This window comes from Oreochromis aureus, linkage group 15, assembly GCF_013358895.1.
Source record: "Oreochromis aureus strain Israel breed Guangdong linkage group 15, ZZ_aureus, whole genome shotgun sequence".
Classification (NCBI taxonomy): Eukaryota; Metazoa; Chordata; class Actinopteri; order Cichliformes; family Cichlidae; genus Oreochromis; species Oreochromis aureus.
The window spans coordinates 6637163-6656906 of record NC_052956.1 but is presented as its reverse complement, the minus strand read 5'-3'; the positions used below and the strand labels follow the sequence as shown (position 1 = coordinate 6656906).

The window sequence follows — 19744 nt, the reverse complement described above, 5'->3', positions numbered from 1 at the left end:
CCTCTCTTCAAGTTCCCCTGAAATAAAAATCCAGTTCAAGGATCACCAGTTTGACACACTGGAGAAGAACGACTATTAATCAAAGAGGAAGTTTAAAGGCAGCGAACGAGATTCCCACAAAACTGCCTAAAAATAGCAGCAACGCTGAAGCTGAACCATAGGTACTACTGAGGGTGACCTTGAAGGGGGAGTTCAGCCCGATTTAAATCAGGTGTTGTACACAGTCAGATTACACAATATTAGTCCAATGATCGCAGAACAGTAAAACAGATGCTTGTTTTATTGCATGCTGTGTTACTACTAGAAGTAAACTATAAGACACTGTCCATCATCTGGGAGCAACATCATTTTCTCATCTAGTCTGACAAATTCTGCAGAGTGTCATAGTCCCGACGAACACCATGAGAATATGTTGACGAGGAAGAGCAAGGATGTTGACGGTGCTGCCATGATTAACACCCCCTTCACAATCACCTATGTCCTTCATGCACACTATGAAAATGCCAAGCTGTCATATGAATGATTAGGGTCTAGTCTTGTCTCATGGCCAAGTAGCAGTTTCTTGACTCTCACTGCTGTATCTGACATCTTGAAAGAAAAAAATATCATGTAGTATGATCCTGGAATTACACATTATACCAGAGAACAAGGCTCCAGCATCAAGCAGGCCCTGCCAGGAATTTTTCAGATGTTAGGAAAGAATGGTAAAGCTTATGCGCGGCACACAGGTATGCTATCTAAGGTCGACATCTGAATCTGTAGTGATCGCAGCAAACAATAAGCACCTGACAATTTGCAGTAGTGAACGCTAAGAGGATAGCAGGTGTGTTGGAGCAAGATAAAGGAGATGAGAATAGAGAAGGAGCAAATAATCCAGCTGAATAGATGGGAGGATGGAAGCACAGCAGAAAGAGATTGAAAAGGAGAGAGCAAGAAATAAGTGAGATTAATCGAGAACGATAAATGAGTGTGGGAAGAGAATGGAAAGTCGGAGGAGAGAGGAACGGGCTTGCACAATCAGTAGAATTAAATAGATTGTGCGGATGGAAAGGGCAGATAGGTTGGCCAGACAGATGGCGAGAGAAAATTGAAGGTGTGAGTGAAGGTGACATTAAACAGACAACGGAATGGAAGCTTGATTTAAAAGGCGAGGTGGAGGAGGCTCGGTCGAGCTAAGGAGACACTGCAGTGACAAGAGCAGGACTGGCAAAAGATGGACAACTGGGTAGTGGCTCTCAAAACAAATTAAAAGAATGCTTTTTAATCAGAGTTTAGCATCAAGTCGATTAAACGTCTCGGATACAAATCTACTTAATCAAGTTGGAGAAACAGGAACAGGAATGGTTTTACAGGTGGAGGCCACTGATAATTTTTTTCCTTTCTCATCTTTTCTGACTGTTTTTCACCTGTTTTGCATTTGGCTAGGGTCAGTGTCACTACTGGTAGCATGAGGTGATCCCGGGACCCTGCAGAGGCTGTACAGGTATCTCCTCCAGGATGACACATCATTACTCCAGAAGCATAGAGTCTCAAGAGCATGGAGAGGTGCCAGAACACAGGCAGTTAGTCAAGGAGAACTGGACAAGGTTGTGAAAAGTTCTTAACCCATCAACAGGACCAGTATCTGCTCCTTTGTGCAATGAGGAACGAGATGAGCACTGTTAGAACTACAAAATGATCTCCAGCAGGACAGTGGGCCCCATGCTCACTGCCTGGCTCTGTAGAGCACGTTTGCCATAGAATACCAGAACTGGCAGGTCGGCTACTGAAGCCCTGTGCTTTTCACAGATGAGAGGAGGTTCACGCTAAGCACATGTGACACACTCGAAAGGGTCTGGAGACTGTAACATCGTTCAGCATGACCGGTTTGGTGGTGGGTCAGTGATGGTCTGGTGAAGCATATCCATGGAGGGACGCACAGACTTCCACAGCCTAGTCAACGGCACCTTGACTGCCATTAGGTGTCAGGATGAAATCCTTGGGCCTTCTGTCAGACTCTACAATGTCTGGCTTTATTTGGCAAGAATATGCAGGTAGTTCCTGGAGGATGAAGGAATTGATACCACTGATTGCTCACCTGACCTAAATGCAATAGAACACCTCTTGGACATGATGTTTGATTCAATCCAACAACACCAGGTTGCTGATCTCTCCATCTGCATGTGTACTTGTGAAATATTCAAGATTAAAATAAAAAAGAGAATTTTGTTACTTTCCTAGACGTTATTACCATAATTTGTGTCTTTCTGATGCATATTCATGTTACTACATGTTACTTTGAGAGGGGGGAGGGGATTACCAAAATGACATTTGCAAACAGCCTGAGGGTTTTACATAGTAGTATTGTATGATTGAGTGAAAGAAGCTCCACCGGTCTGTGAATGAGTAAATACAGATCCCACCTCAATGGACAGCTTGTTTATTGGAGTGTGAGTGAACGCTGATGGAGCGAGCACGTGAAAAATGCTACTTTACATTAGTTTCGCCAAATTGATTCAACACACAAAAAAAAAATTGAACATCATAACAAGGCCCGTGTGTGGGAGAGGGATGTGCTACTTTAGACGAGCAAACAGGCTACATTATAGCAGCCAAAGTAAAGTGAATTTATGTGGTGTTTTCTGTCTAAATAAAACAGACAATTAGAAAAACCTCATCTGTCGGTACTGTGGAAAGACCACATTATCCACTAAAAAGCCCATTTGGTTTTGTGTTCAGTCTTGGCTGAAATGTGCAATGCAGATGAGTAATCTTTTTTCCTTTTTAGGTTGATAAGTACTTTGAGTTTTTATGGTAAAAATCCTACCTCATGGCAACCGCCACAGGAGAGCAGTAATCTGTAAATCTGCACTTCTGTGCTGAATAGATCTCATCTTCTTTGCAGGCAACATTATCAAAGATGATTTATAATTTACATTCCTGTAGCTTTAGTTTACCTTAACAGCAATAAGATAACTTTCAGTTTGTTCATAGTGAATAGATGAAGCATAGATGGAGAGGCCTTGGTTTGATTTACTCCGTATTTGAAATGCCAAATTATGTGACCAAATATTTATAGTAATGCTACATACATAAGTATTGGTGGATTTTATTGAAATGCCAGGTGTGTTACACAGTCTTACATAACTGTGTTGTGGGCACGTGTATAGATAATCAGATAGCATTGATAACAACAGGCTCTCAATAGAGCTCGGTTATCTAAAGTATGCAGTTGTCTTGTTTGCTTTGTGTGCACAACCTGTCTTGTGACAAAGTGCTGAGGCACCATGAGTTCAGATCAGCTAAACAAAGTCCACACTGTGTCTTTTTCTTTTCTTTTTTTTTAGTTACTGCTGTGTGTGCACTGTGAGGCTTAAATGGAAGAGTACTTAAGATGCTGCAGATTACTGCTGTGTTAATTTTTCCCCAACTGTTTTTATGGTTTAACATGTGGAGAATAAATGTGTTCTTCTGGGATAAAACATCCTCACATCGCGTTTTGTTTGTATAACTGACCCTGTATCTAACCCTGAACATCTGACATTAAAAAGCCCAAAATCAATAGCAAGCGTTGCGTGTACACATACTGTATTGTTATGGTGTAACTGATACTCAATAGAAATCAAGGCAAATCAATGAGAACACCTCCTCACAGCTGTGAGTGTGTTTGTGTGTGTGTGATTGTGTGAAACGTGGCAGCTGTGAGCTGAATTCTTCCGTTAGAGAAAGGGCTCCACTGTCTACTGACGCAGCTGAGCTCAGCTTATAAAGCTCTACAATGCACATGGTTTATATATATATATGTGTGTGTGTGTGTGTGTGTGTGTGTGTGTGTGTGTGTGTTTCCTTTAACACATCTCCCCTTACCCTTAGCTCTTGTTTGTAATCCAACATTAATGCTGGAGGGTAGAGGTGTGCTTTTAAGTAGACCCATATGCACACTTGCAGCTGAAAAACGCGTCCCTGGAACTGGTGGAGAGTAATTTATTACTCGAGGGCCAATCCGCAGAGCTTCTGAAGGGAGCTGTTGAGGACACTTGAACGCACCCTTATGTTTTTATAAGTCGTGTGTGTAATCACCCTCCTTCCTGAATCCTCGTTGTTTCACACAGTCGTCTGCGTAGCAGCAAAGTGCTTCCAACAAGACGGCTAGAAATTTTAGCTTAACATTTGTTTGCCTGTAATTTGACTTTGCTTTTGTTGTTGTTTTTTCATATTGATGTAAGTTACATTGACATAAGACTGAAAAACAAAATCAAAAATTCTTTGAATATGGAAGCCACAGCCGTGCAGACCGACAGAGGAGTTGGTGAGGCCCTGGCAGCCTCCGGTCGCTGGAGAAAAATGCTTATAGATTTTCATGGTCACCTGTAGTTTCCATGGAACCATGCACACGTGATTTCAAACACTTACTAACTAACCACAGAGTGGTACTGAAACTTGAAAACATGCGGTGGGGGGGCTATTGCTGTCTGACCCATCCAGCTGAGACCTTAAGTTTAGGGAGAACGAAGCTCCTCCCTCGCGTTATTTAAATTTGTCTGAATTACCCCTGAAAAAAGAGTCCTTATGCACCTCTGCGTGGTTTCTGGGTCTGCAGTGTACGCTGAATCAACTCTTTAACTTTAATTTAATTTTGGAGTATAGGGTGAAGTTGTAGAGAGGAAAATCTGGCAGGTGCAGCTGGTGGTGAGCAAGGATTGTGTTGGCAAGGCTTAAAAGATACATAACACACGTACTGGCACACAGCACAGATCATGCAGCGTGATACTCATGCTCCTGGTTGTAATCTTACCTTGATTACAGCTGTTTGGTCTCTGCCTTGTACCTGGAGGCCCAGTTCTCATCACCATCCTCATGTAAAATTGATCCTTGCTTCTCTACTTTTTGCAGATTGCATGTTGGCATGTAGATCAAGAAAGTGGGATATACATACGTGGATATAATTTCTTCAGCAGCCCACCGTTTGGATTTAGGTGTGAGTTTCCACAGAGAAAGTGTTACAGGGATCATGCGTGTCCATATTTTGTGTTTTGCGCCCTGAGAACAACTTCATTAAAACAGGCACAATCTGATGGTCTGTTTGGACTCTGTTGGCCATTATCATAATCCATTTTCACAGATGGATGAAGCAAAACATTTTCTTTCCTTTGCTGGAATAGTTGCAATGCCTGTTACACCGAGCTCCATCTGCGATCCTTCTTTGAGGTCAGTGCCTTTGAATGTAGGACCGCACGCTTACCTGAGAGAGGAGCAGGAACATTTGCATTTTTAGGCACCAAAATGAACATTACATCATCACTGTCGAGCAGCTTTCTTTTTATAAATATTGAAAAACCTGCTGACATCATAGAGCTGGATTAAGCCAAGACCAAGAGATGTACTCGTTAAAGATAAGCACAAGAAACCAATCAATTCACAGACAAGACTTTTCACTTATCACTCCTAACAGATGTCACGGCATATAAATCTGTATGCACCTCAGTTCAGTACATTTTTCAGTACAGAAGAAACAGGAAATATATACATAGTAGGCCTGCACAATAAATCGAAAATTTATTGTCATCGCGATATCAGCCTGTGTGATGGGCCCATCGCAAAAGACTGCGTAAACTGCGATAATTGGGTACCTTAAAATGTTTACACACGTGCTTTAAAGAATTTACCAATCAAAGAAACCCCTTTACACATTTGACCAGTCGAATAGAGCCCTTCATGGCATTAACCAATCAAATGGATTAGAGGCGCGAACAACGCTGCAGCAACGAGTCAGAGTTGTAATGGCTGAGAGTGAGACGCATGACGAGAATGCTACTGACTATGAACTCGTGGCTAAAAAACAGCAGTCCAACAGCCGTCTCTGTATCCGAGTTTTTCAAGTGGAACTCCTTATGAGAAAACGTCGAAGCGGTACAAAGAAATAACAGAGGCCATTACACATTTTTTGGCTAAAGACATGATGCCTATAAATACAGTTAGCAGAGAGGGCTTCACCAGTCTGATACATAAAGTGGACCGGAGATACCGCATCCCCTCACGAAACTACTTTTCCCATGTCGCCATTCCACAAATGTACGAAACATGCCGCAAGACCGTCATGTTTGAACTGAGCCAAGCTGAAAACTACACAAGCACTACAGTAAAGTTTCCTCTGCAGTTTTGACTTACATCATAACTACTTGGTGAGTGGTAAGATGATGAACAACTGCATTGAGATAATTTGCAGTATAATTTAAGTTATGTTTATTTAAAACTAATTATAGAGACCGGGAAGGATGTCTTTCAGAATTCAAGCCTCAGAAATTTTTTTATGGGGGCAATGTTTCAATGTTAAAGTGCACTTTGTTGTTACACTGCTAATACAGCAGCTTTCTTTAAATAAAACTGTTGCAGTAAAACGGAAATTATGTATTCATTTTGGGGTTTTTTTTGCTATTTATTTTATCACAAGTCATATCGTTATCACAATATTGATCACAGTTATCGCACATCGCAGGTTTTCCTAATATCGTGCAGCCCTAATACATAGTAATGTAAAAATGATGTTTTTGCAATTTATAAGGAATATAAATATTCATAAGTGTCTGAAAGGCCAAAAGTCTTAAACATAACAGCACGGAAATGCTGAAAAGAAATAGAAAAAGAAATATCAATAGTACACCTAATAGCACATCTTCTTCAGTTAATGAGTTACTGTCAGTTATGAAACACTACCCAAGTTAAAGTTTGAATTTCTGCTGTTCAATACTGAAGAAATGTAAACTTTTTAAAATTATGACAAATTGCAAAATGCTTAGCAGTGTCTCTAATAAAACCTCTGTAACTTTGCTCTGCTTCACTTCAGCAGCATCAGGTAATGTTCATATGCTGAGTTATGCTTTCTTCCGTTTTTGTTCTACTGCAGAGTATTTTTAAGGTTATCTGCTATAAAAAGCCAGGCCAGGAAAATCTCCTTCATGTTTTTCTGTGTTTTATCCTCAGTTACTTTGATACGAAGGCATCTGCTGCGATGCCTACACCTCTGATGAAGTCTCACAAGTGTCAGTACTGATAAATGATCAGAATTATAATATTTCTGACTATCTTAGGCAAAATTTACCAGATTCAAATCGAATTGAATTGAATCGAATCGGGACCTTGTGAATCGGAATCGAATCAATTCTAGAAATCAGTGACAATACCAAGCCCTACATGTGAGCACAAAAGTAGCCTAAGAAGTGGTTTCCTTTGAAATTTTGACTGCCTGACACACCAGTTTAACAGAAATGTAGATTATTCTTGTAACTCTTCAGGAGCTACACAGTATTGTGTAATAAAATATAAAATTGGAAAATATTTTGTGACTTGGGTCTAGCCCTAGTCTTCCTCATGTGGATTCAGTCTGGCTGTACTCGGTGATGTGCTTTTACCTCAAATGGTGAAACATTTGTTGTCCACTGTTAGCACGATCGGTTTTCTTGCATAATTCACAAAGAACTGTGCTTTGTTGGATTTTCTTTTAGTTTTTAGGTGCTAACTCATTATGGAAAGCTAACACTGCTCTCGCTGTCAGACATGCCTGCCAGTATGGCCCAGCCCTATCTGCTAACTGTATTTCCAGTAATTGACATGCTTATTTCCAATTAATTTTATATCCAGGTTGGATAATGATCGATTGCATCTCTAATAATAAGGAGTAGTCTATGTTGTCTAGAGCCTATTTACCTGATTTTAGAAATAATAACAAAAAAATTAAGACAACTGACGCCAGACAACAATCAAAATAAAGCAAATATTTACCTGCAAAAATTGAGAAACCATGACAACCTTTTTCCAAACCATTTTTTGTTTAGCATTTGAAAATCACTTATTGCCAACTAACTTGCTGTAAAGATGTTAAAAAGAAGACATTAACATAAAAAAAAAAAATCTGAACCAGCTGAGAACCCCCAGTCAGGCTCATTGAGATTGGGATAGGATGTAAATGCCACACTGAATTACTATTCATTACATCTGAATGACTGCAACCTTCACAATAATAGAGTGGATATATATAGGAAGCTGATGATAATCTCCTTATGTGCCTTTCCTTGACCCTCATCTTGGGATGTCGGTGTTTAGCCCTGACTATTGTTTTAGTCATAATCCACACTTGAGTCCAGAATTTTTACATTTTTTTTTTTATCTGTAATGTATGTTATCCTCTTTATTTCACCACCTCCTAATGCCATTCCAGACCTCATAAATGACACAGATAAACCCAGTAGCAGGCTGCAGCTGCCGGCTGTTCAACAATCATTATTCAAGCTACAGTGACGAGAGGAGGCGGAGCTTGTAGGCACCCGACCCCTCCACACACACAAACACAGAGCGATGTCCGCCGTCTTCTCACTCGCACTGCTCCCTTTTCCACATCCGAAGGCTTGCTCAGTGTGTTTCTCCAATGTCCTCTCACTGAAGCCTGCTCGTACGTGCAGCCCTCCTCCTCTGTCCTCATCTAGTTGCACACACATGCACTCTTTATCTTGCTCATGCACGCCCCTCCCCTGCTTTGCTCACTTCAAACCAAAATCACTCTTTATTTGTTCTGTCTTTTTGTCTCCTACACATGCACCGTCCAGCTCTCCCATTCTCTTCTCTTTCTCTCTCCTCCCTCTTTCCCTCTCTCTCTCCCTCTCTCTGATACACACCCCTCCTCCCTGTGTTAGTGCAAAGTAGAGCAAGAGCAAGAGCAAGGAATCACTCGTTCATTTTTTTCCAGCGTCTGCTGTCTTTCTCTGTCTTCTTCGGGCTGCACGGACAGAGAGGGAGGGTTTTTTGGGGTTTTTTCTTGTTTGGTTGCTTTCATCCTCACTGGGTTTGTCTGCCCTTTGAGAGGGGAGGAGAACAAGTGACACAGAGGGCAAGACGGGAGGAGAAGCGGGGCTCTCCCTCCATCCGTCAGGCTTAGAACAAGGGGCTGAGTAAAAAGAGGGGTAACAGCAGGGCGAGGGGAACAGGAGGAGAGGGAAGGAGGCGCCATGGGTCAACTGTGCTGCTTCCCTTTCTCCCAAGCCGAGGAGAAAATCAGTAAGTGGCTCCTGCTCCTGTCTCCATGCGTGGGTGTGTGTTGTTGGAGAAACCAATTGGACTGATACTCAGCGGTGCTGCTTTTTTGGAAAAGACTGCATGCGTGCAGTGTAGGAAGATACTGCACATCGTATATGTGTGTGTGCGCGCAGTGCTTTGTGTCAGCTGAGTGTATGCGCACAGCTACATACATGTTAGTGTGTGACCTACACATGGACAAGGAGTGTCTGTGAGAGAGCAGCACCATGTCACAGCATTTGTGTGCAGATTAGTGTTGTGTATGTTTGAGCGTTTGTAGACGAGTGGTCCTATTTCAGCTGTGTAATTCTGTGTCATCAGTGTGTAATTAATCAGTGGCCGAGCAGAGCCACAAAGCAGTGACAGCTTCAGATGAAACACTTTGTGAATAGGGAGTGCAAAACGTGTCTGTAGAAAGCTGCTCTGTGGCTTTGCATTAGTGTTTTTTATTGTTTGTTTGTTTGTTTGTTTGTTTGTTTGTTTTCGGTGGTGCTGCTTCTGATAAGCAGGTTCTTAATTTCTTGTGCATGTGCATTATTTTGCACACGAGCCAAACAAAACGGGGCTAAACTGTGATTACTATTTACTACTCCACCTCTATTATATAACACAGCAGTGGTCTTTCATAAAAATAAAGTTATTAAATAAATAAACAAAGGAGCTTTTTGCTTTTGTGCTTGCCTATAACTTTATATTTCTTATTTAATCATATAAATGATAATACCTCTGAGTATGTTCTTTTATTAACTTTTGCTGCTTTGCTTTAACGTAATGGACTGTAAGCTAAACATCCCGTCACACTGACGCACTTTTTCAATAATGCTCCTTGAAGTTTGATCTACTCATCCCCCTTCACAGGTGTTCTAAAATATTGCATTACCCTAAGGTTTTTATTTTATTGTTTTAAACTCTGTGCCTGCTGTTTCACTGAAACTCTCGGTCTGCGGTCAGTGTGTCAGCTGGCTGAGCTACAATTTTGGGCATAATTGGCAGGGATTTGTTGCTTTGCCACAATGTCATTGTCATATGTGCACGTCGTAAAACTCAGATTCAAGTTGGGCACGAAGAAAGTTTCAACCTTTTAGCAGACAAATACGAAAACGCTCATCTCACAGTCAAGCTCTGCAAGTCACGCTGCGCAGTGAAGGTCAAATATCCGACTGAGGGGAACAATAAGCAAAACGCTTTTCGAGTGGAGGGAGGGGCGGCTCTAAAATAACTTATAAATGGCTCTTGGGTTATCATTCGACATTCGTTTGATCGTCATGTGGCATGGATTAGCCAGTTAATGCGTCTTCTGGAAGATGGTTTTTTTTGTTTTTCGAGCACCACTGTTATCTAATGCACGGGGTCGTTGCACAATATCTTCGGTCGGTTAAAGGAAAATTCAAATGAATAAATAGTTAAAGTCAGGGGACAAATTTTCCACTAAGTGACAGCGACAAAAAGAGGCTGCTCTTCATCAGCTTACATGAAATTAAATGAGCTCCAGAGGATAATTATGGGAGCAGTTTGTGGTTTGATTGCAGCCTTCCCTCTCATTGTTCTGCAGCAGCTGTATTGTTAGTTAATTTGGGTTTTGCATGAATGTGCAGCGTAGTTTTTGGTGCTGCTGCATGTCATAGGACAAGAATTACAATTATTACTCTCTTCCTCCTATATTATCAAAACACACGTACACACAATCTGTTGTGGAGGGTCAGAGCATGTCACAACATTTAACGCGAGATCAAAGAGTAGTGTTAAAAGTCAATACGTCTCTTGTCTTAAACTGAATGCACACATGTTGCCACATATAGATTTGCTATAGTTAAGGGAAGGTTTCAGTCAGGATAAGGGTTTCTCTTTTCCCTTCGGGAGGTGAAATTGGATTTGTTACTTGTTTGTCTCAGTCCCAGTAATGAAATGAAAGTCGGTAAATTGAAATTGATCTAATGTAGATACTAATAGAAAAACTAGTCTCTGTGTGAGGCTACGCTTACGTAGAAGGTAGATGATGCCTTCTACGACCTGTCAGTTAGATTAATAATTAAACAGAGATACAAAGTAATAAAATCGTCCACTGATTTATGGTCATTTAAGGGTATGTTTGTGTGTGCAGGCCTTACATGAGATCTTGATCGTGCTGATCATGAGGTCATAAACACAGACTTTGACACCAGCTTAAATGGCTAGTCTGCAGAAGGGGTGTGTGTGTGTGTGTGTGTGTGTGTGTGTGTGTGTGTGTGTGTGTGTGTGTGTGTGTGTTTTCTTTTTTCGTAAGGGCAGAAATATTAAACTGGGCTGAGTGTGCTCTCGCCTCCTTCTCCCTGTTTTCTCCCCGATGTGTCTCTTTGCTCTTTTCCCCGCTTGCAGCTGCATTGCTATAAACAGTCGAGCCACTGTGCCCTACTTCTGAGTGGAGAGAGAAGGATAGAGAAAAGGAAAGAGCGAAGCAGGGAATGAAAACTAATGAGGGAGAAAGGAGGGATTGGGCTTTAAGAGAAATGGGAATATTGAGGGAAAGACAGGAGCCAACAAACAGGGGGTGTGTGTGTGTGCTGTAGGTCAGATGCTACCCCTGTGATGTGGTGACAGTTGCCCCTCGTGAGCGCAACAAGACACATGGGTACTTGTGTTCCTGCTGTGTATCTGTGTGTGAATAAAACACTGACCAACAAGACAGGGTGTCACACGGTGGTGTTGGCTGTCACTGCTGGTAAAACTTATAAAGTTGAAACAGTTGAATTAATTTCTTTATATGACTATAACTTAATGAATAATAGCCATTTTTTGTTGTACTCATTAAAATGCTGTATGAGAGCTTGATGTGTTCTTACGGTTGTTATTTAGTTGAGTATTAATGAGCGTGTGGATTTCCTGGGGTTGTTGGAGCTCTGTGCAAGGATGAATTGTGAAAAAGATGAATTACATGGGGCACATGTAATCGAAATCCAATCCTGGACTTGATCAGCAACAATAATCAGGTATGCTGTGGTGTTTAAATGATGCTCGGCTCAAAGTGTTACAAGAAACGATGTCCCACACCATTACACAGCCACCAGTATCCTCAGCCATTGATACAACGTGGGATGGATCTGTTCTTTCACGTTGTTTCACCCAATTCTGACGCCACTATCTAAATGTTACAGGAGAAATTAAGACTCCTCAAATCAGGCAACATATTTCCAATCATCTGTTGTCCAGTTCTGGTGAGCCTGTGTGAATTATACCCTCAGTTTCCTGATGTTAATTGACAGGAGTGCCATCCAATCTGGTCTTCTGTTGCTGTAGCTTATCTGCTTCAACATTCAATGTGTTATGCATTTACGTGTGCTCTTCTTCCCTTGGTCATAACAAGCGGTTGTTTGATTTGCAGCGTTAAAATCAGATGCAGTTAGGTTGTTTTGCATTGTTTGAAGCTGGTTGCTTGCAGACCTTTCAGGCTCCAGTTGACTAGTATTGACCCTCGACTACGAAGTCACACGTCAGTCGACAGTATCCTGGGCTCTCATTGGTAGTCGCTTTAATCTCTCGCCTGATAGTTCAGAAAAATTTATCTCAGGTCCACTCACTCTGTGTTGCCAGTGTTTTTTCACCCATAGTCCACTGAAGTCAGGGAATGTCATTCACTTTGTATGGTCACTAGTCATCGTTTTCAGTGTGCAAACAGCTTCACTGTTGCCTCAGCTCAACGCAATCTGGCCATTCTCCTCTGACTTCTTGACATCAACAAGCCATTTTCACCCAGACAACCTGCTGCTCACTGGATCCTTTCTGTTTTTCAGAAAATTCTCTGTAAACTCTAGAGATGGTTGTGTGGGGAAATCCCAGCAGATCAGCAGTTTTTGAAATACTCAGAAACTGTTGTGCAGCTGTTGTTGGCACCAACGACCATGCCACATTCAAATTTGCTTAAACCAGCTTTCTGCCTGACATGGAAAGGACAGGAGCAACACTCATGTCCTTTCAGTGCGGTTAATTTGTTCCCAGTTTCGTTTCTTTTTCTAACAGTCTGATAAAGGTAAACTTTATTCCTCACACAGCATGCTTGGGACAAGCTATCAACAGTCACACAGCCTCTATATGGATATCTGTGTTAGCTGTTCACCTGCATGATCTGTAACAAAAGAGCAGAAATGACCTTGATCGGACATCTTTCCCTGTCGCATGGGTTTGCGCAACTGTGACGTCACAGAAGTGTTAAATATTCAGCTCTGTGTTTGTATTTGTGAGATGTGCTGATGAAGTCAGCAGAGACCATGTGCAGAAGAGGGGAAGCAAGTTGACAACAAAGAGAAACAGAGAAAGGGAAGAGATGGATACAGTGCTGCTCATTTCACCTCTTTTCTCCCAGCCACTCCTCTGTGCTAAGATTTCTTCTTGTATTCTGGCGCCTCTCTGGTTTCACTCATCCTTGTTGTATGGAAACATCAGGAAATGAAAGGATTTCTGAATTGATTACCCTTCTGATGGGCTCAGGTGTTTATAGACGAAAACAATCTGACTGAATTAACTACATACAGACAGCTGTAATTGATCAGACACACTCGGTAAATGAAAAAGTAGGGAAACTCTTGAATTTAGTAACATCTCCTTTAGGAGCAACAGTCACCTTTCAAAGCAGCCCAAAATCACCATGCTCCTTCCACCATGCCTCACAGTTGGGATAGGATGTTTGTGTTGGTCTGCTTTGACGTCTGTCTTCAACCACAGATGTTCGACTTTTGTCTCGTGTGTCCACATAAAACACTAATCCAAGAGTGTTGTGGAGCACTGAAATCATCTTTCACAAACTTAAAATATGCTGCAGATTTGGTTTTTGGGAACCAACCTTCCTCTAACACCATTCAGTGTTTTCCTTATGATAGACACATGAACACGACTTTAGGAATTTGTTGATCTGTGCACGTGTTTTGGCGTTACCCATGGGTTTGGGGGTTTTATTTTGTTTTGTTTCTAACTTTTCGTCATTACATGTCCACTCTAAAGGAGATCAGCAACAGTCTTGATTTGGTTTTATTGGTCATTTATTCATTAATCTAAGGTCCTGTGAACAACAAAGATTTGCGTGGTCTAAAGAAAGTCAGTCTTTGTGATTAACTAGACTTTGTGTGCTTTTATTTATAAAACACATTTAAAATTTCCTCTCCTAAATTGAAGATGTTTTATGTTTGTCTTTGATCAAACCACATTGGATTAGTAATCAGATCAGAAGTTCTGCTAATGCCAAAGCACTCAAAAACCTTTCTCTTGCAGTTGTATTGCTAACACTGAAGTATTCCCATTCTTTCATGACCTGTAAGTGTGTTTTTATAAGAGTGGACCTGACAGCCAAGTAAGCTTGGTCACTGAGCAGAAAAGGCCATTTCTGAGTGCTGTCTGCTTTTTCCTCATGTCCTGATACTAAGGAGTGAGTCACAGCTGGGTTTAAATTACAGCACACATGGCCCAAAGCATGGCCTGGGGGGGCCTGGGGACTAAGTTTTTGTTACATGAAGACAGCCCACTGTCTGCTTTTTTTTAAGGTGCAATCAATACGTGATGTTCACTTCTTCAGTGCCTTTTCCCCATCACTGCTTGATTGTGACAGGATTGCTGCCAGCGTCTGTGTTTGTGCAGACTCTGTTTAAGCTCGATTTGTTTTAGAACCAGACCAGACTGTCTCCAGCCGTTTTAAAGATCTCCAGCACACATTAAAGCCAAATTAGATAAATTTTCTATGTGTAAGTAATGAAAATAAACCAGTTTACTATCACTGCTTACTGGTGAGGAGTGGAAACGAGCAAACAGACTATGATGTGTTGTTCTGTCACACCAGAGTAAAAGACCAAAACATTTCAATCAAATTGCAGTGGGATTTTTTTTTTTTTTTCATGCTTGTTTTCCGTTCACACTAAAAGACCGGGCTGTTTGATGTACAGTCAAACTGAGTTCACAGACGCCGCACATGCCCGGCTCCGCAGCTTTAATGTCTGCTTCCAGTGTCAGACCCACAGGCCGAATCTTAAAAGATCATGTGCCACTTTTTTTTTTTCTTAAGTTAATGAAAGCAACGCTGAAACTGTTATCTTTATTCATTGTCGGTCACATGGCTTAATGAAGGCAGCGCTGGTCTTTTGGGCTAGATATCATTACTCACTGGATCTGCTGACATTTCTTGCACCTCATCAGTCGGATTTATATTTTTGGACCAGATAAAATGGCTCAACACGAGTAGAAGATGGACACTTTGGTTTTGTCGCTGCAGTATTTACATTTGCTTATTCAGTCAAACTTTCACAGCTCAACCATATTAATCAGCCTTTCTTCCTGCATCATGTTCATTTAACTGATTTCCTCTCACTGAGCTTGTGATAGTCATCTTTCTATAAAAAACTAGGATAATGGTTGGAACCATTGCTGCCTAAAAAAATTGGAACTACAGCGTAAGTTGTTGAAATATTTTCAGTTATAGTGCCACAGAGTAATGCTACCCCACTTTACTAAATCTGTTGTTATTATTGGTGATTATTGGTGCCATCTATGAGTCTGCACCACTTTGCTTCCGTGTGTAATTGTGCAGTCAGCATGGCTTTGGCTCGCTACCATCCGTGTCCATTTTTAGTTCATTAGCTCAGTTTGCTGAGCGGCGTGCAAATCAGGAAGCTTCCCTCTTTTCAAGTCTATTGAGAGAAACTTGAAATTGACAAAAAAAAAATTCTGATCACACTTTATGTATCACCATTGTTTTTTGTTTTTTTTCTCATTATTTTGTATTTAGAATGATATGAAAGCAGATTAGTGGGTCCCTCCTTGTGTCTTCTTCGTCATCCTCATTTTATTTGAGCCATCAAAATTGTCTTCACTGCGCTGGTTGAGTTGCACACATCTGGGCACCAACACCCTGCTGTATCCCATTGCTCTGGCACGGCGAAGAGATGGTCAGAAAAGTAATTAGTTTCTTCTGTTGCAAGATTCACAAAGTTGTGGAAAATTAGGCCACGTCAGAGCTGCAGAATTTTCCTCGGTGATAAAACTTTGAAATTTCTTTTCAAAGCCATTTCTGGCGGGTTTATTGATCTGAATTAATGCAGATAAGCAAGTGTTTAATCAGGCGGATTAATACTGCGTCCTGTTTGTTTTGCAGCATGCATTTAGGGAGTGCATTTGTTTGCTTTTTGAGAGGCTAATAATCTAACCTGGTGCTTAATAATAAACGATCCATGGACAGCTCATCCTCATAAATTTTATACCAGGATATGGGCTGCTGAGAATCAGGCATAAATGTGCTGCACTCTGCTGCAGTCAGAATCAAGTATGGAAAACTTTCTGGTATATTTCTCTGCACACTGTCAGTGCTCTGTACCCCAACCCACCCCTCCACAGCCTACAAAACCCCCGCCGGCCTCTTCTTTTTCTTCTTTTCAACCTCAGCTTTCTCTCTCGGTCTTTGTCCTCACATGCACAGAGTTCGTTTTTTTCCCCCTTTTTTCTCATTTCAAGCTCCATCCTATTGCACAGATATTCTTACCCTCTGCTTCCTAAAGTCACGTACTGAAGAAGAAGCTTTTACGTTCAGTCTCTTCTACATTATTAGACTACTATGAAATTCTTCTGTTTTCCCAGTTGTTTGTGGATCCTGAGGTCAAAGCACGCACTCATGATACAGCAAGCCTTCCTCTAGGGCCCGAACATGCTCCTCTCCTCCTTTTTATTTACCCATTCCTTTCATCCTCCTTCTGCAGATATGCTGCATTGATGTTCTGCTCAAACCCCTGCGAGAGCTTTCAAAAATAATCAGCTCATTCAAAGTAAAAAGAGTTTATTTATGACAGCAGATTTTTAGATAGTTAGCAAACACAATCCAGTAAATTAGATCCAATTTAATGTGATTATTAAGGGTCATTTTTGATACTACAGCTAGTTCCTGTGCACGGTTTTACATCATCAGTAGCTGCCGATATTTGGTACGTTAAATTTCCGGTTTGGGCTCAGTAAAATATCCATCCATCCAAGAGGTGATATTTTCAAGTGAAATTGGCCAGATTTCAACAGAATCCTGCAAATGGTTCTCTTGAAGAAGAGGCTGTTAAAACCAAGATGAATAAGTAGGGGAGGTTGTGTAAGAGAATTTGCAGTAATGGTGTTTAACGGTCCCTTCAAAGGGCAACATATATTACAGTGGAGTGGTGACTTCGAGCAGACACACACTGTCACTTGACGTTGTACAGACTCAAAGCTGACAGTGTACGGTCAAAATCCTAAACACAGCATCTGCACACCAAGAACCTTTCAACCTTTGCCTCTCAGAGCAACTATGAGACCTGGAAGATATTAGAGACCAAGACAGCAGGAGCACGTCAGAGCGGAACAAAGTTAAAGGAGAACATATCAAGAACACCCAGCAGCTCTGATGCTTTCCACCATATGTTAACATCAGTACACTGACATGCTGTGACTGTGGCAGACTGAGCTTTCCATTTAGAACACTTAATAGAAAACCTCTTTGAGTTATTGAAAACCACTCCACATGTTAAGATTAGAATTGTGTTTTATTTAATAAGACAATTTCTGTTGCTGTTGATTGAATGCATATTCTAAAAAACAAAAATAAGGCAAGAAAGCATTTGGTTGAGTTCCTGTGCATCTGAACCAGCAGTAGCAGAATAGTGATTTCATATGTCTTTATGTACCTCGTCACATGTCCTAAACACACTGAGGGAACTAATTACATTTTACACAACTTTTCACATGGACTCGGCAACAGATATAACAATAAACTTAGCAATAAACGTCTTAGATTTTGTTTGTCAATGGTGACAGTGCCAAACCCGTTCTTGTGAATATGTCATCACAGTAATTCCTGAAAGGAATCTCTATCTATCTGCTAAAGCCAAGCATGAACTGATAAGATTGCGGCTGTAAAAGATCAAAGGTCAGCTTTACTGTAATATCAAAAGGATTTGCAAAACCCCTTGTTTGGACCATTATTCAGTGACTCAGGGAAGGATAAGAAACTGAATTACGGTACTAATAAAATTAGTTTTAAAGTCTTCACTACACCTTGACGGATTACGGGAGGGACACAACTGCAAGGTTGTAATGTAATAATAATTCTAGTTTGGATGTGGATAAAATCAAGTCAAGTCAATAAAGTTACACTAAAAGATGTATTAGTCATGATAGTTCAGATACTTTAGCCTGGATCGAAGTAGAAAACCAACGAACCTCTGCCCGTTTGTTTTAGAAACGAGAACAAAAATTACATTAGCGTATGATAAGGGTTAGGGTCACTCCTTGATGATGAGACCTCAGTGCAGAGCGCTTGCAACTTTTTTTCTCTACTTTTTTTCTTTCAGTCTAAGACCAAAAAACCTGTTTTAGAGACCTGAAAAAGGCCAAACAGTGAGGAAGTGGAACGTAAGAAAGAGGCAAAGAAGCTGAGGAAGAAAAGACGAACTGGTTTGGGAGAAGATGATATTTAGAGGCTATAGAGAGTTAAACTTGACAACAAAAACAGATGGAAAGTTGGTACAACCTCCTTTTACTGTTAAAAGTGTCTGTCTGGTTCTCATCACTGTCACCATGACAACACAGCCAGCAAAAAAAAGGTAAAGAGAGGGAGAGCAAGAGGAACAAATGTTTGAATAAAGAGAGAGCGAGGTTAGAGAAGGTAAAAACAGAGTGGCAGCGAGAGGAGAGGATACGAGGAGGGCTGGTGCTTTGAGAAATTGTGGGAACACTGAGAGTGTGTGTGTGTGTGTGTGTGTGAGGGGGAGAGAGAGACAGAGATAAGTTGAGCGAGTGAGATTCATGTGTCTGTCAGCCTCGTTGCTGTGGAGTCAGTTTATCCGCAGTTTGAAAAGCTTATCTGTTTCTCTGCTAGTGTGTGTGGGTGAGAAACAGGTACAGAGGATGGCTTTACTGCCATCATAAAGGCCGACACTTCGACAGGTCAAGATTGAATAGGCAGATAGAAACACGCAGTCACATTAACAGATACAGACACAGAAGAGACCTTTGACAAGCGAGACGAAACCACCTTACGTAAGGTTGGCATCGAAAGCGATATTTTCTGGGTATTCATTGCAACGGAAGGAACTCAAGAAGCGCTAAGTCAGGATTTTAGTCCTCTCTTATGTCATCGTATCTTGTCCAGTGTTTTATTTTCTGAAGTGCAGCCTCAAAATAAAAGCTTCTGGTATGCAACAGATTTCTTTTAAAAGCCACTTTTACAAGAAGAAAACTTGCCCACGGTATTGTGCCCTGCTTTCCTTCTCCATCCTTCTGTCCAACCTAATGCAGTATTTTGGTAGTATGACTCAGTGGCTTTGGTTAACAGTTTTGCCTTCACAGTATTTCTGCATCCTTTTTAGGCTTCATGTAGCCCCGGGGTCCAAACCTAATGTTTAAAATCACTGCTGTCTAGCACTGAAAGTATCTCCCTCGTGGTAACACACAAAGAGGCTCTTATAACGGTGCTGTTTGGAGAGTGTGCGCAATCCCTGAGACGCCAGAATATGTCTGCTTTGTTTGTTTGTGCTTACTTAATATTTGATGTTTGTGCTTGTGTTGCAGATTTGGTTCAGGCTCCAGTCCGTGCTAAACGCTCAAGTACGTGTCCTCCCCCCGTCATATGTGTACAATCAGAGTTGGGAGGGTTCATTCAAAATGTGATCTGCATCTGATTACAAGCTACAACTGCAATTATCCTAAAGCCATCATTTCCCGTATTCCT

At 41.2% G+C, this 19744-nt stretch overlaps 1 protein-coding gene across 7 annotated transcripts in view; it reads left to right on the top strand.

Annotated features, from left to right (window-relative positions):
- Window positions 1-19744, top strand: part of LOC116332234 (A-kinase anchor protein 7) — a 46131-nt gene that overhangs the window by 17510 nt on the left and 8877 nt on the right. For 5 of the 7 annotated variants that reach the window (XM_039598853.1, XM_039598855.1, XM_039598856.1 and 2 more), the window contains exon 11: window positions 19585-19620. The exons of 1 other annotated variant lie outside the window; for it this stretch is intronic. In XM_039598853.1, the coding sequence (XP_039454787.1) occupies window positions 19585-19620 (36 nt within the window). Of the gene's footprint in view, window positions 1-1425; window positions 3542-19584; window positions 19621-19744 lie in introns of those variants that run through there. One more of the 7 variants, XM_039598854.1, reaches the window with a different exon arrangement.